General features: G+C 39.1%; 1 protein-coding gene across 1 annotated transcript; it reads left to right on the forward strand.

Annotated features, from left to right (window-relative positions):
- Window positions 1-11,072: 11,072 nt before the first annotated feature.
- Window positions 11,073-17,105, forward strand: LOC104442069 (shaggy-related protein kinase theta). The gene is given in 14 exon segments (XM_010055363.3): window positions 11,073-11,604; window positions 12,987-13,235; window positions 13,368-13,460; window positions 13,940-13,999; window positions 14,077-14,349; window positions 14,463-14,500; window positions 14,502-14,535; window positions 14,876-14,932; window positions 15,009-15,149; window positions 15,407-15,457; window positions 15,562-15,657; window positions 15,761-15,844; window positions 16,316-16,418; window positions 16,498-17,105. Coding segments are annotated over 14 exon segments (1,404 nt in total). The 5' UTR covers window positions 11,073-11,541; the 3' UTR covers window positions 16,560-17,105.
- Window positions 17,106-17,136: the final 31 nt, after the last annotated feature.

The following is a 17,136-nucleotide window of genomic DNA, read 5'->3' on the forward strand; positions in this document are numbered from 1 at the left end:
GGTATATAATTAAATTTTCACTCAATGGAACCTCTATGCCAAAGAAAATATTCAAATTTTAACATAATTAATATTTAATAAATTGTAAATCTAATTGAAATCGCCCTAAACATAGTATCGGGCCTTGTTAGGGATAAATATTATCTAGATATTTTGAATCAAGGTATCAATAGCGGAAAAAAATTGCGGATATTCTATTTGCCAAGGAGAAGATGGGGGAGATGGGGGATTGATTTTCACTATCTGCCTAGGTTAAAATAATGTGATCAATGATATGAGAGATTTGATATAATTGATTGTGATAGTGTAGTGAATGGTTCTATCTCCCAAGCCTTAGCCGAGGGCAAGGTGGGTGTGAATTAGATGTGAACTATTCCAAGATTTGTAAGGTTCTATCTTGAATCTAAAATCAACCTGTTGAAATAGGTTTTTCATTTTTTGGAAAGCGAAATCTATCTTACACATTTCGGAACCTACAACCTACTTTGTACAGATTTTATGATTTATCCATGTTCCATTTATATTATTAATGGAACGATTATAGTAAATTATTACCTTTAATAACCACTACTTACTATAAATCCGCTGACCGCAAATTATATTTAAATACATTAAGAATATAAAATTTAAACAAAATAAAAGTCTCAATCATTAAATGAAAAGCTTAAATTGGTAGTTCCACATTATACACTCATCATAGACGCCATGGAACATCACAAAATTGAATCGCGTGAAGACATAGATAGAAAAAACACAAACTTGTTTAAGGTTTGGGTTCCAAGTTTCAAATTTCACTTACCTATAACTTAAACTTACCTGCTAAGATAAGTTTTCTAATTTTTAGAATCTAGAATCTACCATATATACCTTGAAACTAAAAACTTGAACAGTTTTTTGGCTCTAGATTCTTTTCGGGAACCACACTAACCCCTAATGTGAATGCGAAATGTGTAGAACAAGGGTGGTTGGCAAATTGTTTAGATTGGAAAGGGAGGGAGGGAGAGAGGAACGGGAAATGGGAATTGAATGGAGGGATTGCGAAAGCTTTGGAGTGAAGTGGTGTTGAAAACGGTGTCCTTTAGGGCCCTTGTTGATGATTGAGTTTTGGATGATGCATTGGATGATATCTGTGTGGGGGAGGCATTTGAAATCGTCTCCACATTTGATTGGATGTGGGGGGTGGGGGAGGGAGGGTTTGAAGAAGACGAAGCTGTCAGCTTTGGGCTGTGCTTTTGGACCACCCCCCTTCCTTTGAACGTTTCAGATTGGCAATCCTTTTTTGGCCACAAAAATAGAAGCTAGGGTTTGTGAATATCTCGAAGTATCATTAAAGATAATCACCTCCTCCAAAGACCAAACCATCAATCCACTACTTCATTTGCGCAATGAATCGCCATGCACGGCATCATTCAATCTCGAGTCCGATATACCATCTCCAGGAATAAAGTCAAATTACTCCGATGTGAACTTGCTTGCGAACTTATGAGCACCGACACGGTCATTATGTACGATAGTCTTGCCTTAGTCCGGGATCTATTTTTTCTCATGGGTTCACGGGGTCACCAAGTTACACTCTCAATAAGTTGCGGCTGATTTCCTTTGCTAACCACTAGGGCAATTGGCCGGCCACACAAGGAGAGGGAGGGGATAGAGATGAGACCCTAGATCAAATCCCAAGTAAAAGGCTCTCAAACATGCGAATGTAATGCTTATCGAGGAAGAAACGATCATGAACTCGAGTTACTACACAAATACAAACTTTGCTTCAAAGCAAACTTCCCTTAAATTGAATGATGGGATCAGATTTCATAGTGCGTTTCGAAAACAAAATATAATTAAGACATATTTATCTTATTCATCTGGAGATTAAGGTTGTTGTTGTTATTATTATTATTATTTTGAACATCGTATTCATCAATGAGATTGATCATGCATCCATGAAAAGCTGTTAAGAAACCGAACGACGAGATAAAATTGATTAGGGCATGTGATAGACTCGGGTCCTCAGTTGTTACTTCCGCTAAAAACGACAAAATTGTGACATGGTGGTTGGATTTTGTCCCTTCTTTTACGTGTAGATCGTCTCTTATTCCTACTTTTCTCCGACACTTGCAAACCTCAATAAATTTTTGTTGGCTCCTTTTCGCTTCTCGTGTCCTTGGAGTCTATATTTTTCTTCATAAGACGAAGTCATCTTTCCACGATTACTCGTTGGAACGAATAGTTGTCTCTAAACCATCAATGACGCCAAATTCATTTCATTGGTGATGGTCAAGAGAGGATGGCTAATGCTCGTCGAAACCCAAATCCTCATCATAGTTTAGTCCAATTTGGCGGGTCCAACGTTGACATCTTACTAGTTACCATCATCGTTGCTCCATATGCTAATCATCTCCCAAAACTCTTATGTTGTTCTCTTGTCAAAAGACAACTCTGGAGGCTTTTGGAAGTTGCCCTTGAGCCACATGGTCTATGAAATTGACTTTTCGACTGCGAATATATATGGTGGCTTGAATTGTTCCATACTCTCTCGTACCCTTTGTTGAGGAAATTTCTTTAATTGATTTTGAAGATTGACAAAACCTTCCTTATGTATTTATTGATCTTGATGAAACGCTTTCCAGGTGTTATTCTTGGAGCAAATATGTTCAAACCATATTCATTAGATTGAGAGACTTATTTGAGAATCTGGTTCTCCATGTTTATGATTGTGTTACATTATGATAATCAAGGACAATGATATAGATTATACGAGGATTATCAAGATAATACACATCAACAATTGATATAAGAAGATCTCAGATCTTTGCAATAAGCTTGGATTATATGAAGTGCAACGGGTAGGAATTTGGCATGGATTTCTTTCTACTTATTAATTGTCCAAAAAGAATGATTGTCCACGCAATATTTCCTTGTTGAAGGATCGTAATTCATGTGAAAATCAGTTTCAGACATGATGCATTTTCCAAATGAGGAACTCAACTTATGGAGCCCTAATCTTTGTTGTATGGGCATCAGAATCAAGGGGGACTCTATTCTTGGCATCCTAGGAACAATTGGATCTTCCTAAATCATTTAAGTCCAACAGATTGATTGGAAGAATGATACTCCGAGTTTCTATTTAACAGTCATCTTGGAAAATGAGGTGCATAAAAAGAGATCGTGATGCTGAAGGGAATAAGAGAAACGAAGTTTTAAAATCCCAAAGTTCAAGAGAGTTTCGTCTTTACATATTTGTCTTTGTGAGCTTATTTTGTAATAACTAAGAGGTTGTTGTAGGAGTGTGAGATCAAAAGATTCGATTGCACTTATTTGAGTCAAGAATATTAAGTTGTTATAACCTCTGATTGGTTTATAAAAATCCAGGCAATAAGCAGTCAGCGTGAGAAAGTGGACGTATACCTATCATAAACTGAATCACTATAATTTTTGTGTGTAATTTTTTCTATAATTTAAACTCTCATTTATTTCATGTGAAAGATCATTACACACTAGTAAGATTTGATCACTACACAATTCTTCCTTAGATGTTGTCCTATTGTAATATTAGACTCGATTAGTTTTAAATTCCGCATATTCACCAATTGACCCTCTTCTAGGTGATAGTTATAACCCTAACACCCTTGTGAGTGTAGCTTATGGCATTAGAGTGAAGAGTGAGTGATACAAAAGGAATGAAACAATTGGTTTGTAAGAGTGACATTTGAGTGTTTGTGCTAGGAGCTCTAGGTTGGAGCGGTTATAACTTTGAGGAACTTTGAATCAAGGATTAGCTTCCCATGCACAAAGTGGTCAGGAGCTGATGCTGCTCTTTTGATGAGACCATGGCAGACCAAAATCAATTATTGTATAGTGAAGCATTCTATATGTCTCGCACAAAAAATTAGATGCTTGAGCTAAACTAGGAGTGATATGACTTGGATGTGATTCATGATACTGATCCTGGGAATAACTATGGAAAGGAAGGTTAGCTTGATGTTCTAAACTCATTAGGCACCACACGGAGAAAGCCTATAGTCTACTCGGTCTTATGAGGGTGGGGAGTGATCACTTGGGCTAAGAGGGCTCAAATGAGGTGTAGCTCTCATCAAGTTTCTAGGATGGCAATGGAGGGACAGGTTAGAATCGAATTACTCACCAAATATGAAAATGTTCTTGAATCAATGGGCGTATATCTAGAAAAGGTTTGCTACCACGTTTCCTGCAAGAAGAGAAACCTCAATTGGTCTACTAAGATGAGGAGAAACCTAATAGGCAAAATAAGTTGTTGCCATGAGAGTGCAATTGGCTTTGAACATAACACTTGTTAAGAAGAGCACAAGTGATTGGAAATGTGTGAACGTCTTTGATTGGGAGAAGCTACTAGTAGAGTGGAGTGGCCCGTTGAGTAAGGCCAACATTACTATTCATGTAAGTCCCAAGAGAGTAGCATTGATGTTTGTAGAATTTAGGGAAGCGATAGAACAACTCGCAATGAGGCCATTGCAAAAACGAGTGGGAGTGAACATCATAGACCGAATTCTCCAACACTCTCATACCCTCATGAGTGGAACTCATGGTATTAGGGTGAAGAATGAGTGATCCACAAGGGATGATAAAACTTATATGTAGGAGTGGCATTGGGACATTTGTGCAAGGAGTTATAGGATAGAATGATTATAACTCTAAGGAGCGAGGTTGGCTTTTCATGCATAAATTAGTCGGGAATTGATACCGTTCTCCTAACAACGCCATGGCAAGCCAAAACTAGTTGTTGTATTGTGAAATGTCTCACATGTCCCGGTCAAAGGACAAAATGCCTAAGTTGAACTATACGTTATACAATCTTGTATGAAGATGTGATTTGCTATACTGTTCTCGGGAACAACTATAAAATAAAGGTTAGCTTGGTGTTCTTAGCACACTAAGCGCCACAAAAGTTATTCCACAATCAAGAATATGTTAGCTCGTGACAAATATACATATGAGAATTCGTCTAAAAGGGTCGAATGAGGAAATAACTTAGCCTTTGTTGCCAATTTCATCGCGCAGTGCTCGATAGCTTCTGAACCGTGGTTGTGATCACGGCATTAAAGGTTTAGCCAGTATAAAGAAGCCATAATGCGCCTGACAAGAGACGAAGTCGCGGCTAGGTTTGGGCTAATTTACGGGTCGTTCCTGAGGGTTTAAGCAACGTTTTTCCTACTGCGGACATAAGCCATGTAACACCTTAGTTCCATGTAGTTTTTTCAGCCCTCAGTCATTTTTCAAGCTCGAAATGATAAATAACAAGACGACTTTTTTCTATCATTTCTATTTTAATTCGAATAGCATTCATGCACATGCATCCGCACGTGACCATCACAGTGTTCTATGCATTGCTACTGTGCTGGTAGGTATAACCGACGGGCCACAAAGTCAAAAGACAGCGACATGCTATCCGAATCGGGAACGGCAGATGGCGCCTGTCGTTTTGTTTTTTTTTTTGCCTTTTTCCTTCTTTTTTTAGTTTCTAAAATTAAAACAAAAAAAGTTTTTCAACGTTCCATTTATTTTCCTTCCAATTAAGTCTAGGTACCTTGCCTAACACCTTCACATGCCACTGGCTCCACCTCCAAAATTTCAACCTCAATACATGCATGCCACTGTATTAGCTGGTGCGCCAGTTTCTGGTCGCTCGAGCGAGCGAGCGTCAATGAATCTTATTCAGGGCCTGATTGCAATTGCGGAGAAATCGGGGAGAGGGGGGGTCAAACTGTAATGCTGTACAGTGGGAATCATGTGTAGGAGAGACTGGTGGCGCATCGGATGGGAATTATCATCATTCATCTCTCTGTGCACAGTGTTTCTTTCGTGCATTATGAGCGGGCCAGGATTTTGCTCTGGATTAGGACAGGAGAGAGAGGGAGAGGGAGTGGGGGACCGTGCCTGATGTTGCTGGCCGAGGGCAACGGTCCAATTCGAGAGAATAATTCATCAACGATGACTAAAATCTTGTGCTTGGTTTGGATTTTTTTGCTGAATGTCATGCACGATGGGTTGCTGTTTGGGTAGGGCTAGCTAGGGTTTAGTCGGCAACCCCTTTCTTGGTGGACCTCTTATCCTGCCATCCCGTTGACTTTGCTCAGCTGATTCTCCAGTGATTATATAATTTGTTGAGATTATTTACCGCTCTTGTATTTGTCAACGATAGGACTCATTATTAAAATGCATATATAAGTGAATTGTATTAGAAAAATTTCACATCAATGGTGTAAAGTGGCCGATATATTACAATTAGCGTATTATTCATTAGTTTAAATTTTTTAGTGAAGGTGGATCCAACTGAATATATTGATGAGTTTGGATTTAGGCTCCCTTTTGGCGATCTCCCTGAAAGAAGGTATTTTGGACTTCTGCCATGCGCTTTCAACATTAACTATTGCGATAAGTGATAAAATGGGCCTACGAAATGATGTGGGAAATGAAGATTAGCTATAATTGGAAAATTTTATGACATTAAGGGAAAATGATGAAAATTGTTTATGAACTTTAATCCAATATACAATGTCATCCATAAACTTTTGATTTGTTTAATGCAATATCTAAACCTATGGTACATATTTAATTTAATTCCTCAACTATTTGTAAACGTTTGATATTAACATCAATTCAAGTTATTCAAATTTGCTCTTTTGCTTTCAATTCTATTCATTTGAACATTGGACAAAAAAAAAAGTGATGTGGAAAAATGATTATCCATGTAATTTGATGATATGAATTATTATATCCCAATTTAAATTAATAATCTTATGTGGAAAATTCATGTGTTCCCTTTTTTTTTCGTCACACCATTCAAACGTATTGGATTGAAAAAGAAATCAATAAATTTTGTTAACTTAAGTTAATGAAAGGATAAAATTGAATATTTCCATATAATTTAATAACTAGATTGAATATGTATCAAAGTTCGGAAATTACATTGAACAAATCCAAAGTTCAAAAATAACATTGTACATTAGGTCAAAATTCACGAAATACTATATAGTTATTCATAACATTAACATTAAGAGCTATTTATAGTTTCCCTAAGAGGAAGACTCAATGGACATATATATCGCAGCAATGACGATGCACGTGGTACACAACACAATGATGGATACACAAAATGATGTAATGAGTATACCATTTTTTTCATTGGTAACACTAACGCACATACCCAACTAAACGGTCCACTCGACCCCGGTTATTTTCTCTTTCACACTTTATGTCGGCTTCGCCCTCTATTGACTTATAGACAAAGAATTGTCGACACACGGTCCATCCATTCCATCCACAGAAGCACGTGACGATGCCGTGGTGCGACGCACATCATATTTGTACCTCAATTTCATGTGAACCAAAGTGGAATCGTAAGGGGCTGATGAACATCAGTCATAGCATGAGTCCTAGGATCCAAGAAAGCCCGGGCCGACATCAAATGAATGGATCAGAAACAGCAAGGTCGTCGCGGGAGGCGAATGGGGAGAGGAACCTGTCGTTGTTGTGGAAATTGACGCAACATCGAAGGGGCAGGGCATTGATTGAAGCGGGAAAAAGATGGAAGATGAAAGGGAGGCTGAACGCCGAAGGGGGACCGACTCTCCTTTTAGCTTTCAATGCGAAATGAAGAAAAAAAGGGGGCTGTGGGTTGGTTGGACTTTGGCCCAACTCGACATTTAATGTCTCGAACATTACAGAAGGAGGAGGAGGACTACTTCGGTGCATTTAATGAGGCTTTTTTTTTTTTTTTTTGAGGAAGATGCTCCCACTTGAATTCTTTTGGGAAGACGATGAGGTGTTGATGCTTTGATTTGGAAGAATAAATAAATAAATTAAGACAGGACAGAGAGTTTCTTGATTTAGGACGATGCCCCCTTTCTCTTTATTTTCTTTTTTGCAGCGGGGAAACAGGAAGGGACTTGTGATGTCACCTAGGATGAACTTTTTGGGTTCTTGTGCCCTCAAAAGTCAATTTCTCTGATATGGCTAAAGTGGGTTTGTGATTCCGGAAATAGGCAAATGAGATATTTCTAAAGTTGGATATGATGATGTGGTTTGGAGGCATTTTGGGTCACTTTGTGGAAAATGTTGTCACATGAAGAAAAGGAACAAGATGGAATCGAACAAATACTTTTCGGTAATATTTATTCTGGAGAATGGTTGTGTTTTTTTAATTTTATTTTATTGAAAGAATAGTTTATATTAAGATATCAGTCATGACTCTATTTATTTATTGAAAGAATAAATTATTTTGAAAATACTTTCATAAAAAAATAATCACTTATATCACTTATAATAATAAATAAATGGAATATATTTTCATCGCTCGTCGCCCATGAAAATGTTTACAAATAAATTACTATCGAAAGTGAAAATATTGGTCTTTCCTTTCGTGCTATTCGCCTTGAGTGGTGTTTTCTTTACAATAGATCACACCACCTTAAGCAATGCTATCGTCCCTTTTCATATTATGGGGATTTGAGATGAATTTTATGTTATTAAAACGTAATTTTAGACATACAAAAACTCTCTCTCCCATATCTCAAGACATAAAAAAACACAATTCTTCAATTTCTCCGATAGATTTGAAAAACTTCTTCACTAATTCAAATCGGCTGCACAACTAGTCATCGCGTTTGACCACCCATCGATTCCCGGGTGCTTACGGTTTCGACCAAGAGGACCCGAAGAATAAAGTAATTAAGAGTGCAAGACTCGTGCTTTCTCTCCTAAACTAAAAGGCCTTCGTCATTTGACGAATCAATGCCTATCATCTTTATTCTTCATTCGCTCTGCTCGATCAAATCATCGTTAAATGACCGGAATCGATCCGCTGAGCTCACACCAACTTTTTTTTTGTTCTTTTTTGTCGGACAGCAACAATTTAAGGACGCCCCGTTGATTAATCAGAAGCATCGCTCTGATCATGACTTCATCCTCTTTTATTCTTCTTCTTATTCCGGGTCAAAACGGACGTGCAGTGCACAAACCCTTACCGGCCCAGACCGCTTCGATGGGCCTGAACCGGTCCCCCCAGAGCAGCTGGGCTGCGGTCCACCCGTTCATGAACAAGCCATTATCCAAATAAATAAATAAATAATTTAATTCTTTTTAATTATTTTAAATTATTTTTGGGCAATGAAGAGCACCGTTGAAAATCGCTCTCTAGATAACCCTCTGATGTAGGCAGGGGAGCTGTCCTTTGGCTGTCGTCAAAGGTAATGATTCACCGCGTTCTTCACCGGGGGAAGGTAAACTAGTCAGAAAAATGTTATTTAAAAAACGGGTTTATAAGGTCCGGTCCATTCACGTGGAATTTTTAAACAGATTATTGTATTTTCAACCTTGATCTTAGCACGAAAAATTTGACCAAGGGACCTTACTTTTTAACCCCACAAAATGTTGTGCGTGTACATTAAAGGATAAATGCTACCGTAAATATCAAATTAGCATGTTCTTGCCCCATTTATCCTGAAGTATATTCGTGCCGCATTTATCATATATTGATTTTTGTTTCGGAAAAAATTTCAAACTAGTAGCTCGAGATGAATTCATGCTTCGTTAGCTTCCGCTCAATATCACCGTCAAATTGCCGATGTGGAAATACGGGTGGCAAACAAGACATGTGATGTGGATATGATATGGAAATTCAACATGAATGGATCTCCTTAGCGAAGTCATTTTAGGAAATCACATCTGCAGAAAATAGACCGAGATTATGAAGTATGCTTAAGACCACTCTTTTTGCATTCTCTCACTTTTGAAAATTTGCTACAATTTATAATTTGAGCCAAAGATTTTGGCGGAACCAATCTTGGATTTTGTGCAACGGGAAAATTAATTCGAGGGTGATGCTGATATTGATGTATTAGTTTACATTTTTTTTTTTTGTGAAATCAAAATTAATTAGAGAAAAATATGATATGTAATACCAATTTAAGATTTTTCTTATCTCGACCTAAATTTAAAACAAGACATCACGACCACAAAGACATCATATGACGATCCATTATATTAAAATAAAGTGTTTCGATATATCTCATTTTGATCGGGACTGAAAAAAAATTATATTTCAAGTAATAAAAAAGGCGTATATTTCTTTTCCACATTTGCACACATTACTTTAAGCTGTAAGAAGATAAGGATCATTAATAAGAAAACAAAAGTCGGTCTCGATTCTGACGTGTGTCCGCTACGAGAAACGCTGTGCGGCGCAATTCTCTACACAAAACGTTTAATTTAATCTTTCGGGCTTTAAAATATCTGCAAAGCGGAAATTAATTAATGAAAGTTAATAAAAGATGAAGGGAAAACGTCAACGAGACAGTCAAATCCCGAATATTCCGGGAATCATATAGGCTATACCAATACTTATTTAAGGTATTTTTCCTGATGTCTGCCCTTTAAGTAGCAACAGAAAAAAAAATTCAAAAATTAAACCATAGCAGAATTTGATTTAAAATTCTTCACTGTAAAAAAAATGGTTTCAACTTTAAATTCGGTCCTTGGCAAACTCTGGAGATTAATTATAATAATATCGAGATTTTAAAACTACAGTGTATTGAAATTCAAATCTTTATCCGTTTTCTAGTTGATAATCTATAAAAAGATTTTCATCTCAATATGAAAAAAATTGGGTAGAAATTGTGTTAAGAATTGAAATATTTTGCATCGGCTCATTCTTTTATAAGCGACGTCAGCGACTAAATTAGAAAAAACAGTTTTTCCAAAATTTAAAAGGAAAAAGAAGAAAATGGAATTTCGGGGATTCCGTCAGGGTGACATTTCTCACCGCGGGGGAGGAGGGGCATTCTGGTAAAATCACCGGCGCCCCGCTCTCTTCCGCGGGGGACTGCGATCCCGGCCGTCGGATCGGGGGCATGATGAGGGATCGACGACCAGGCAACCAAGTTTGACTGACGTACGAGAGGAATTTGAAGCGGGCATGATTGGGTGGGCGGTTAGGGTGTCCGGTCAAACTTTGACCGAAGGGAAGGGGAATTGTTTTCTCGAAAAAATCAAATAAAGATTAAAAAAAGAAATCGAGGAAACAAGAAAAACAGCAACCCACCTGGAGAGAGAGAGAAGAGAGAGAAACAGCAGCTCCATTTTCGATCGAGAGAGAGAGAGAGAAACAACGAGCGAGCGAGCGAGCGAAGGAGGGAGCCAGAGAGAGAGAAAGGAGAGAGATTTGTGCTGTGTGCTTATATAGATTTCGATCCGTTTCTGTTTTGCCAACCGAGACGAGAGAGGAGCGAGCGGGGAAGAAGGGGGAGGAGGAGGAGGAGAGAGAGAGAGCAGAGAGAGGAGAGAGGAGAGAGAGAGGGAAAGGAGAGCCTTCGCATCGCGTCGCGTCGCGTCTTCTTCGCCCTTTCTCCCTTGCCGGAGGGAGTTCGCATCCTCCGTTTTTCCGATCCCCGTTCCTCCCGAAGCTTTCCTTCCGGGATTCCCCCCCACCCACCCTTCCTCCCACCTTTCTTTTCCACCCTTCCCGAAGCCGCCGGCGGTTGGGTCGGGTGCTCCGTTCGGGGTTCGGCGAAGATGAATATGATGCGCCGGATCAAGAGCATTGCGTCGGGACGCACCTCCATATCCTCCGAGCCCGTAAGTTTTCCGAATCGGACTTTCCGGGTTTTTTTTTTTTTTTTTTCCTTTTCCTTTTTTTTCTTCTTCTCCCTCCCTGAAATTTTCGCGTCCTAGGGTTCCTATTGGCTGTCCGGAGCCCGGATTCCGGGGATGTTTGTCGGCGTTGTTTTGATTTCGTGCGATGTAGCTGCTTTTGGCTTCTGTAATTTAGGATTTGTATGTCTAGCCGAAATGGTATTCATTTGGGTAGAAGGGTTTTTTTTAGCTCGACCGATCGCTTTTCGTTTGCCGTTGATCACTTCCTGGCCAACGCTTGGGGCGCGGATAGTGTATTTTGCTGGAAAACGAAGTTTCTTTTTCTTTAGTTCGATAATTATATGGGTCTTTATTATTTGTTGAAAAAAATGAGTTTTTCATTTTTTTACGTGAAGAACGTTGCAAATTCAAGGGTAGAGGGTGGTATTTTCGTTTAGGACTTCATCGAATCGCAATGATTGGGAATATTTCTGCGAATTTGTTATACGAACCTTGCGAAAAGCTCGAGAAAGACCGTGTTAGGTGATTACCAAATGAGTAGTGGTGATTAGTCACCACGGTGACCTGTACGTTGGTGTTTGGCATGTCTGAAATGTATTCGCCGCAGTAGGTAGGCGAATGGTCAAAGTCAAATTTGTCTGTTCTCTTTTGGACAACGGGTAAGCCAGTTAGAATATGTTCTCGTACAATGAATTGTTTTAACGAGAATTCTAGGATCATGGAAAAATATGCTGCTGGCGGTACCTAACGCCATAAGCGAATGGCTGTGTTTTAAAGGAGTTGATCTGGTAAGCCTGAGGTGGCACAACCTTCTGCCCAGTTTTGTTTGAATGCGAACATTGTGGTTGGCCTTTTCAGTATCATATGAAGTCAACATATAATAATTTTATCTCAATCCACAGATTAGTTCACTTAGTTAATATTGAATGAAAGAAATTCCTATCGTTTCAATGAGGCGTTGTAGAGCAACATTCGATGAAGCACATTGTGCAAGGTACTCAGTTGTTCTGTTGACTTTCATGATCTTCTAAACTTAGTTTGGTTCCTTCTTGGCTTGGTTTATGTTTGGAATTGTTGCTGTTCTTCTTATAGACCCTAAATCTGTTCTTTGTATGAGAAGCTTATTTTCCTTTCAATTCGTGATGTTTACTGTGATGGATCTTATACGATTCACCTGTGCAACTATGCATCAAAGACTTGTTTTATTTTTCCTTCTCTTTGATTTGTGTTTCTGAAGTCTTGACCTCATGTCACCCCCTCTCCCAACAACCGCCAGGCCAAGTGCCTTGTGGCTTAGAATTTTGAGGACTTTAGTTTTTTCCTTGCACTATAAGTTCTTAACACATCAATTTTGTTTACTCTAGGGTGGGGATTCTGGTACAAAAAGGGTGAAGGTTGATCAAGAAGCTCATCACAGGGATAATGTGGACCAGCTTTTGCACTCTGTCGAGAGAGGTGCTACAGGTCTAGAGCAGCACATGGCTTCCACATCTTTGGAAGCGGTTGCAGGAACTTCCAGTAAATCGTCAGTTTCTAAACACAGTGATGATCAGGTTCATAGAGGAGGGCACGAGACAAGAATTAAAGATGACAAAGCATTTCATGATGACAAGGTATGATCTGCTTCTAAGGAGTTGATGATAAAGTATTGCACGTGGTGTAATTCTGAGCATTATAAGTTCCGTTATTTTAAAAACAGCCCCCTTGTGATGGATTCTGAACCTCATTTATGCTTTAAATTTCAGGACTGTGAACCAGCTGTAATTAATGGACATGGAACTGAAACAGGCCACATTATTACAACAACAGTTGGTGGCCGAGATGGACAACCCAAACAGGTTAGGTGTCTTGTATTTGTTGTACAGCATAGATGTCATTTTGCAGTACTGGATCTTGTCTTGTGGATGTGAACCTCATGAAGCATGTCTTTTGATATGGCTATCATTAGAACCCTATGTAGTGTTTAAGAAATTGAATCAAGTAACGATTGCCTCAGTGGGCACCAGAGTCTTTTGTTGTGCATCACAGAAATTACATGTCATATTTTTTGCAATTGACTTATTGGGTGGTTGTGGAGATCTAATTAGCAACTGAACCTGGGAAATCTCACATGCTGTATGTTTGTCATCTGCTCTCTCTTTTACTGCTACATGGAAGGTTTACACTAATATACATTTGTATCTTTTTTTCCCACTATTTTTATGTTCAGTAGGAGTTGTCTTGCTTGCTGAAGAATTGCATGGTTAACTATGATTTTCTCTTCAAAAAGTACCATGCACGAGAAGTTTCTTAACAAATTCTGACGTTTGGGTTGCAGACTATCTCATATATGGCAGAGCGTGTAGTTGGCACTGGCTCATTTGGTGTTGTCTTTCAGGTTTGTTGCTTTCTTCAATATGAATCGACTCTTGAGTAAGTAATCTTTTGTCTGACCTACGGATATTTGGTATGCAGGCAAAGTGTTTAGAAACAGGGGAGACCGTTGCTATCAAGAAGGTGTTGCAAGATAAGAGATATAAGAATAGAGAACTTCAGATCATGCGCATACTTGATCATCCTAATGTCGTCCTACTGAAGCACTGCTTCTTTTCAACCACTGAAAAAGATGAGGTGTACCTCAACCTTGTTTTGGAGTATATCTCTGAAACAGTCTATCGAGCTTCAAAGCATTATGTTAGAATGAACCAGCACGTGCCAATCATTTTTGTGCAGTTGTACGCATACCAGGTGAATTATTGTTGCATTAAATGATTTCCAGTCTTTGTTTTTCTCTTCAATGTTTCCGTATGTTATACTGGTTGAGATTACCCTTTTTGATATTCTGGATTTCTCCAATGCAGATCTGTCGCGCATTAAACTACTTGCATAACGTGGTTGGTGTGTCATCGTGACATCAAGCCTCAGAATCTACTGGTAAGAGTTATCTTTCAGCCCTTCAGTCACATATCACAGATGGTGCGGGTTGTGTGTGTGTGTGTGTGTGAAGTATGGGGAGTTGATCTTTGCATGATTGCATGAATCAGTTGACTAAACTGGTACAATTGAAAATGCTTATCCAATACGATGCACTTGTTCTGCAAAAGTTTGAGGTAACCCTGTAATTTTGCATGGAATGCATTGAATAGACTGTATATACAAGAGGACACACTATCCATCAGTGTAATGCTGTGATGTTCCTCCTGTTTGTTTTACTTCGACCAAATTTTCTTTTTCCATTGAAATATGGGTACTGATGTTATCATTAATGCTGCAGGTGAATCCCCACACTCATCAGTTGAAGATATGCGACTTTGGTAGTGCAAAGAAGTTGGTAAGTCCATTTTCTATCAGTACTTAATACTCTGTTCGTATATTGAGATCTAATTTGATTTAGTTATCTTTCATAGGTCCCAGGAGAGCCCAATATATCATATATATGCTCGCGATATTATAGGGCTCCAGAGTTGATATTTGGGGCCTCAGAATATACAACTGCAATTGATATGTGGTCTGTTGGTTGTGTCTTGGCCGAGCTTCTTCTGGGACATGTGAGTATCTCCTTTTCCTAGTTAAGTAATAAAATGTATTCACAGCAGGCTTGCTCATGGCATTTCAATATTTGAAATTCACTGAATTAGGGGCTCGTTCTGTATTTTCTTCTAAAACGTGCCTTTTAGAATTTGTTTCTTTGCTTTCTAGTTCCCTTAAGAAAGAATTTGTTTTATGTGCCTCATACACTGAATTACTTAGAATGATGCTCTTCTCTAATCTAAATCTGACGTCTGCTCATGTTTTCTTGCTGCAGCCACTGTTTCCTGGAGAGAGTGGTGTTGATCAGCTTGTGGAAATAATAAAGGTTTCAACTTGTCTACTTTCCTTTTAATACGATGCTGAATTACCTTTGGTTCAAACCTTTCCTTATTACTAATTTTCCTCCTCTCCTTTTGCAAATCTCATTAGATTCTGGGGACGCCTACCAGGGAAGAAATTAAATGCATGAATCCAAATTATTCGGAATTCAAGTTTCCTCAGATTAAAGCTCATCCTTGGCACAAGGTTTTGTTTCGAGTGTTTATTTGAGTGATGACCTGTGGGTTGATAGTTTCCTTTTGGTATCGTCAGTTGCTTTTTCTGAAAAAAATTTATGGAACTGATACAGGTGTTTAACAAGCGGTTGCCTCCTGATGCAGTGGATATTGTATCAAGGCTACTCCAATATTCACCAAATCTACGTTGCACTGCTGTAAGTCTATAATGAAGTCAATTATCAGTTAGAATTGAGTTGCTTAGAATGTGCAACTGCTTTGAACCTCCTATCCTTGCATTAGATTTCTCGGGGCTTAGTGTCAGCCACCTTTTGGCTTCACCAAGCATGACTGAAATCCTTCTTTGGAACTGCTTTTATTATTTACTGCCATTATTGAACTGTAATGATCGAGTTGCCCAAGAGAATGTTTATGACAGTCTGAAGACTTGGCCTATGTTTTTAGTGATTATCTGTGTTGAATGATCATAGCAAAAGTTGGATTTTGTTCAGTCGATGTCTTTACTATAGAACCTGGAGAATGAACTTCAGGCTATACGTTTAGCATCAGTTTAAAGCAAATTTTCTCAGATATGTTCTTGGATTTTGTTCCTGCTGTCTGGATGGGTATGCCTGTAGAGAACAGAGTATTTTTTCAAATAGCTGACCATCATCTCTTGGTAATGTCAGTTGGAGGCCTGTGCTCATCCTTTCTTTGATGATTTGAGAGACCCGAATGCGACCTTGCCCAATGCACGTGCCCTACCGCCCCTCTTTGATTTCACAGCTCAAGGTAAGGCAAAAAATAGCGACATAGCTCTTTCCATTTTGGGTCCTCATTCCAGTTTAACTTATACCCAAGTCTACTGCAGAATTGGCAGGTGCACCCTCTGAGCTGCGCCACCGCCTCATTCCTGAGCATGCGAGGAACTGAGCTCCAATAATCTTCCTGCATCATCATCAGGAACATGAGATTCTTGGGTACTTGTCTACACTACACGAAGTTCAAACATTCTTTAGCCTTCAGCTTCGACTGAGCTTATATGTGTATGCTGGGAATGGAGTCAAGTTAGTGGATAGGCTTGTCAATCTAGGAATTTCTCATAAATCGACCTCTGAGTAGAGTCTTGGAGGAAAAGGTGGAGCTGCCGAACGAGACCCGGCCACGTTCTACAGGAACATCGAACAGGAATCGTCGAGGCTCATTGCTGAAATCATCGCCATGCCAATTCTTTGTTTTATTTACTTTCTTTTTATTTGGGGGTGGGGGTGGGGGTGGGGGTGGGGGGTGGGTTTGCATTTTTTTTCTTCTTTCTTTGGCTATTGTTTTGCTGGATACAGCGCGCGCTGGGGAGTGAGTTTGTAATGTAGACTAACATGATGCAATCGCTTAGTGCGTCCGGCATGACGTGGGCATGTATTTCAACACACGTTATCGATTCGATAGCACTAATAGCAGCATATGATAATTTAAGCTCTACACGATGAGCACGGTGTCGGCTATACTGTAA

The sequence above is a fragment of the Eucalyptus grandis genome, chromosome 4, assembly GCF_016545825.1.
Source record: "Eucalyptus grandis isolate ANBG69807.140 chromosome 4, ASM1654582v1, whole genome shotgun sequence".
Lineage (NCBI taxonomy): Eukaryota > Viridiplantae > Streptophyta > Magnoliopsida > Myrtales > Myrtaceae > Eucalyptus > Eucalyptus grandis.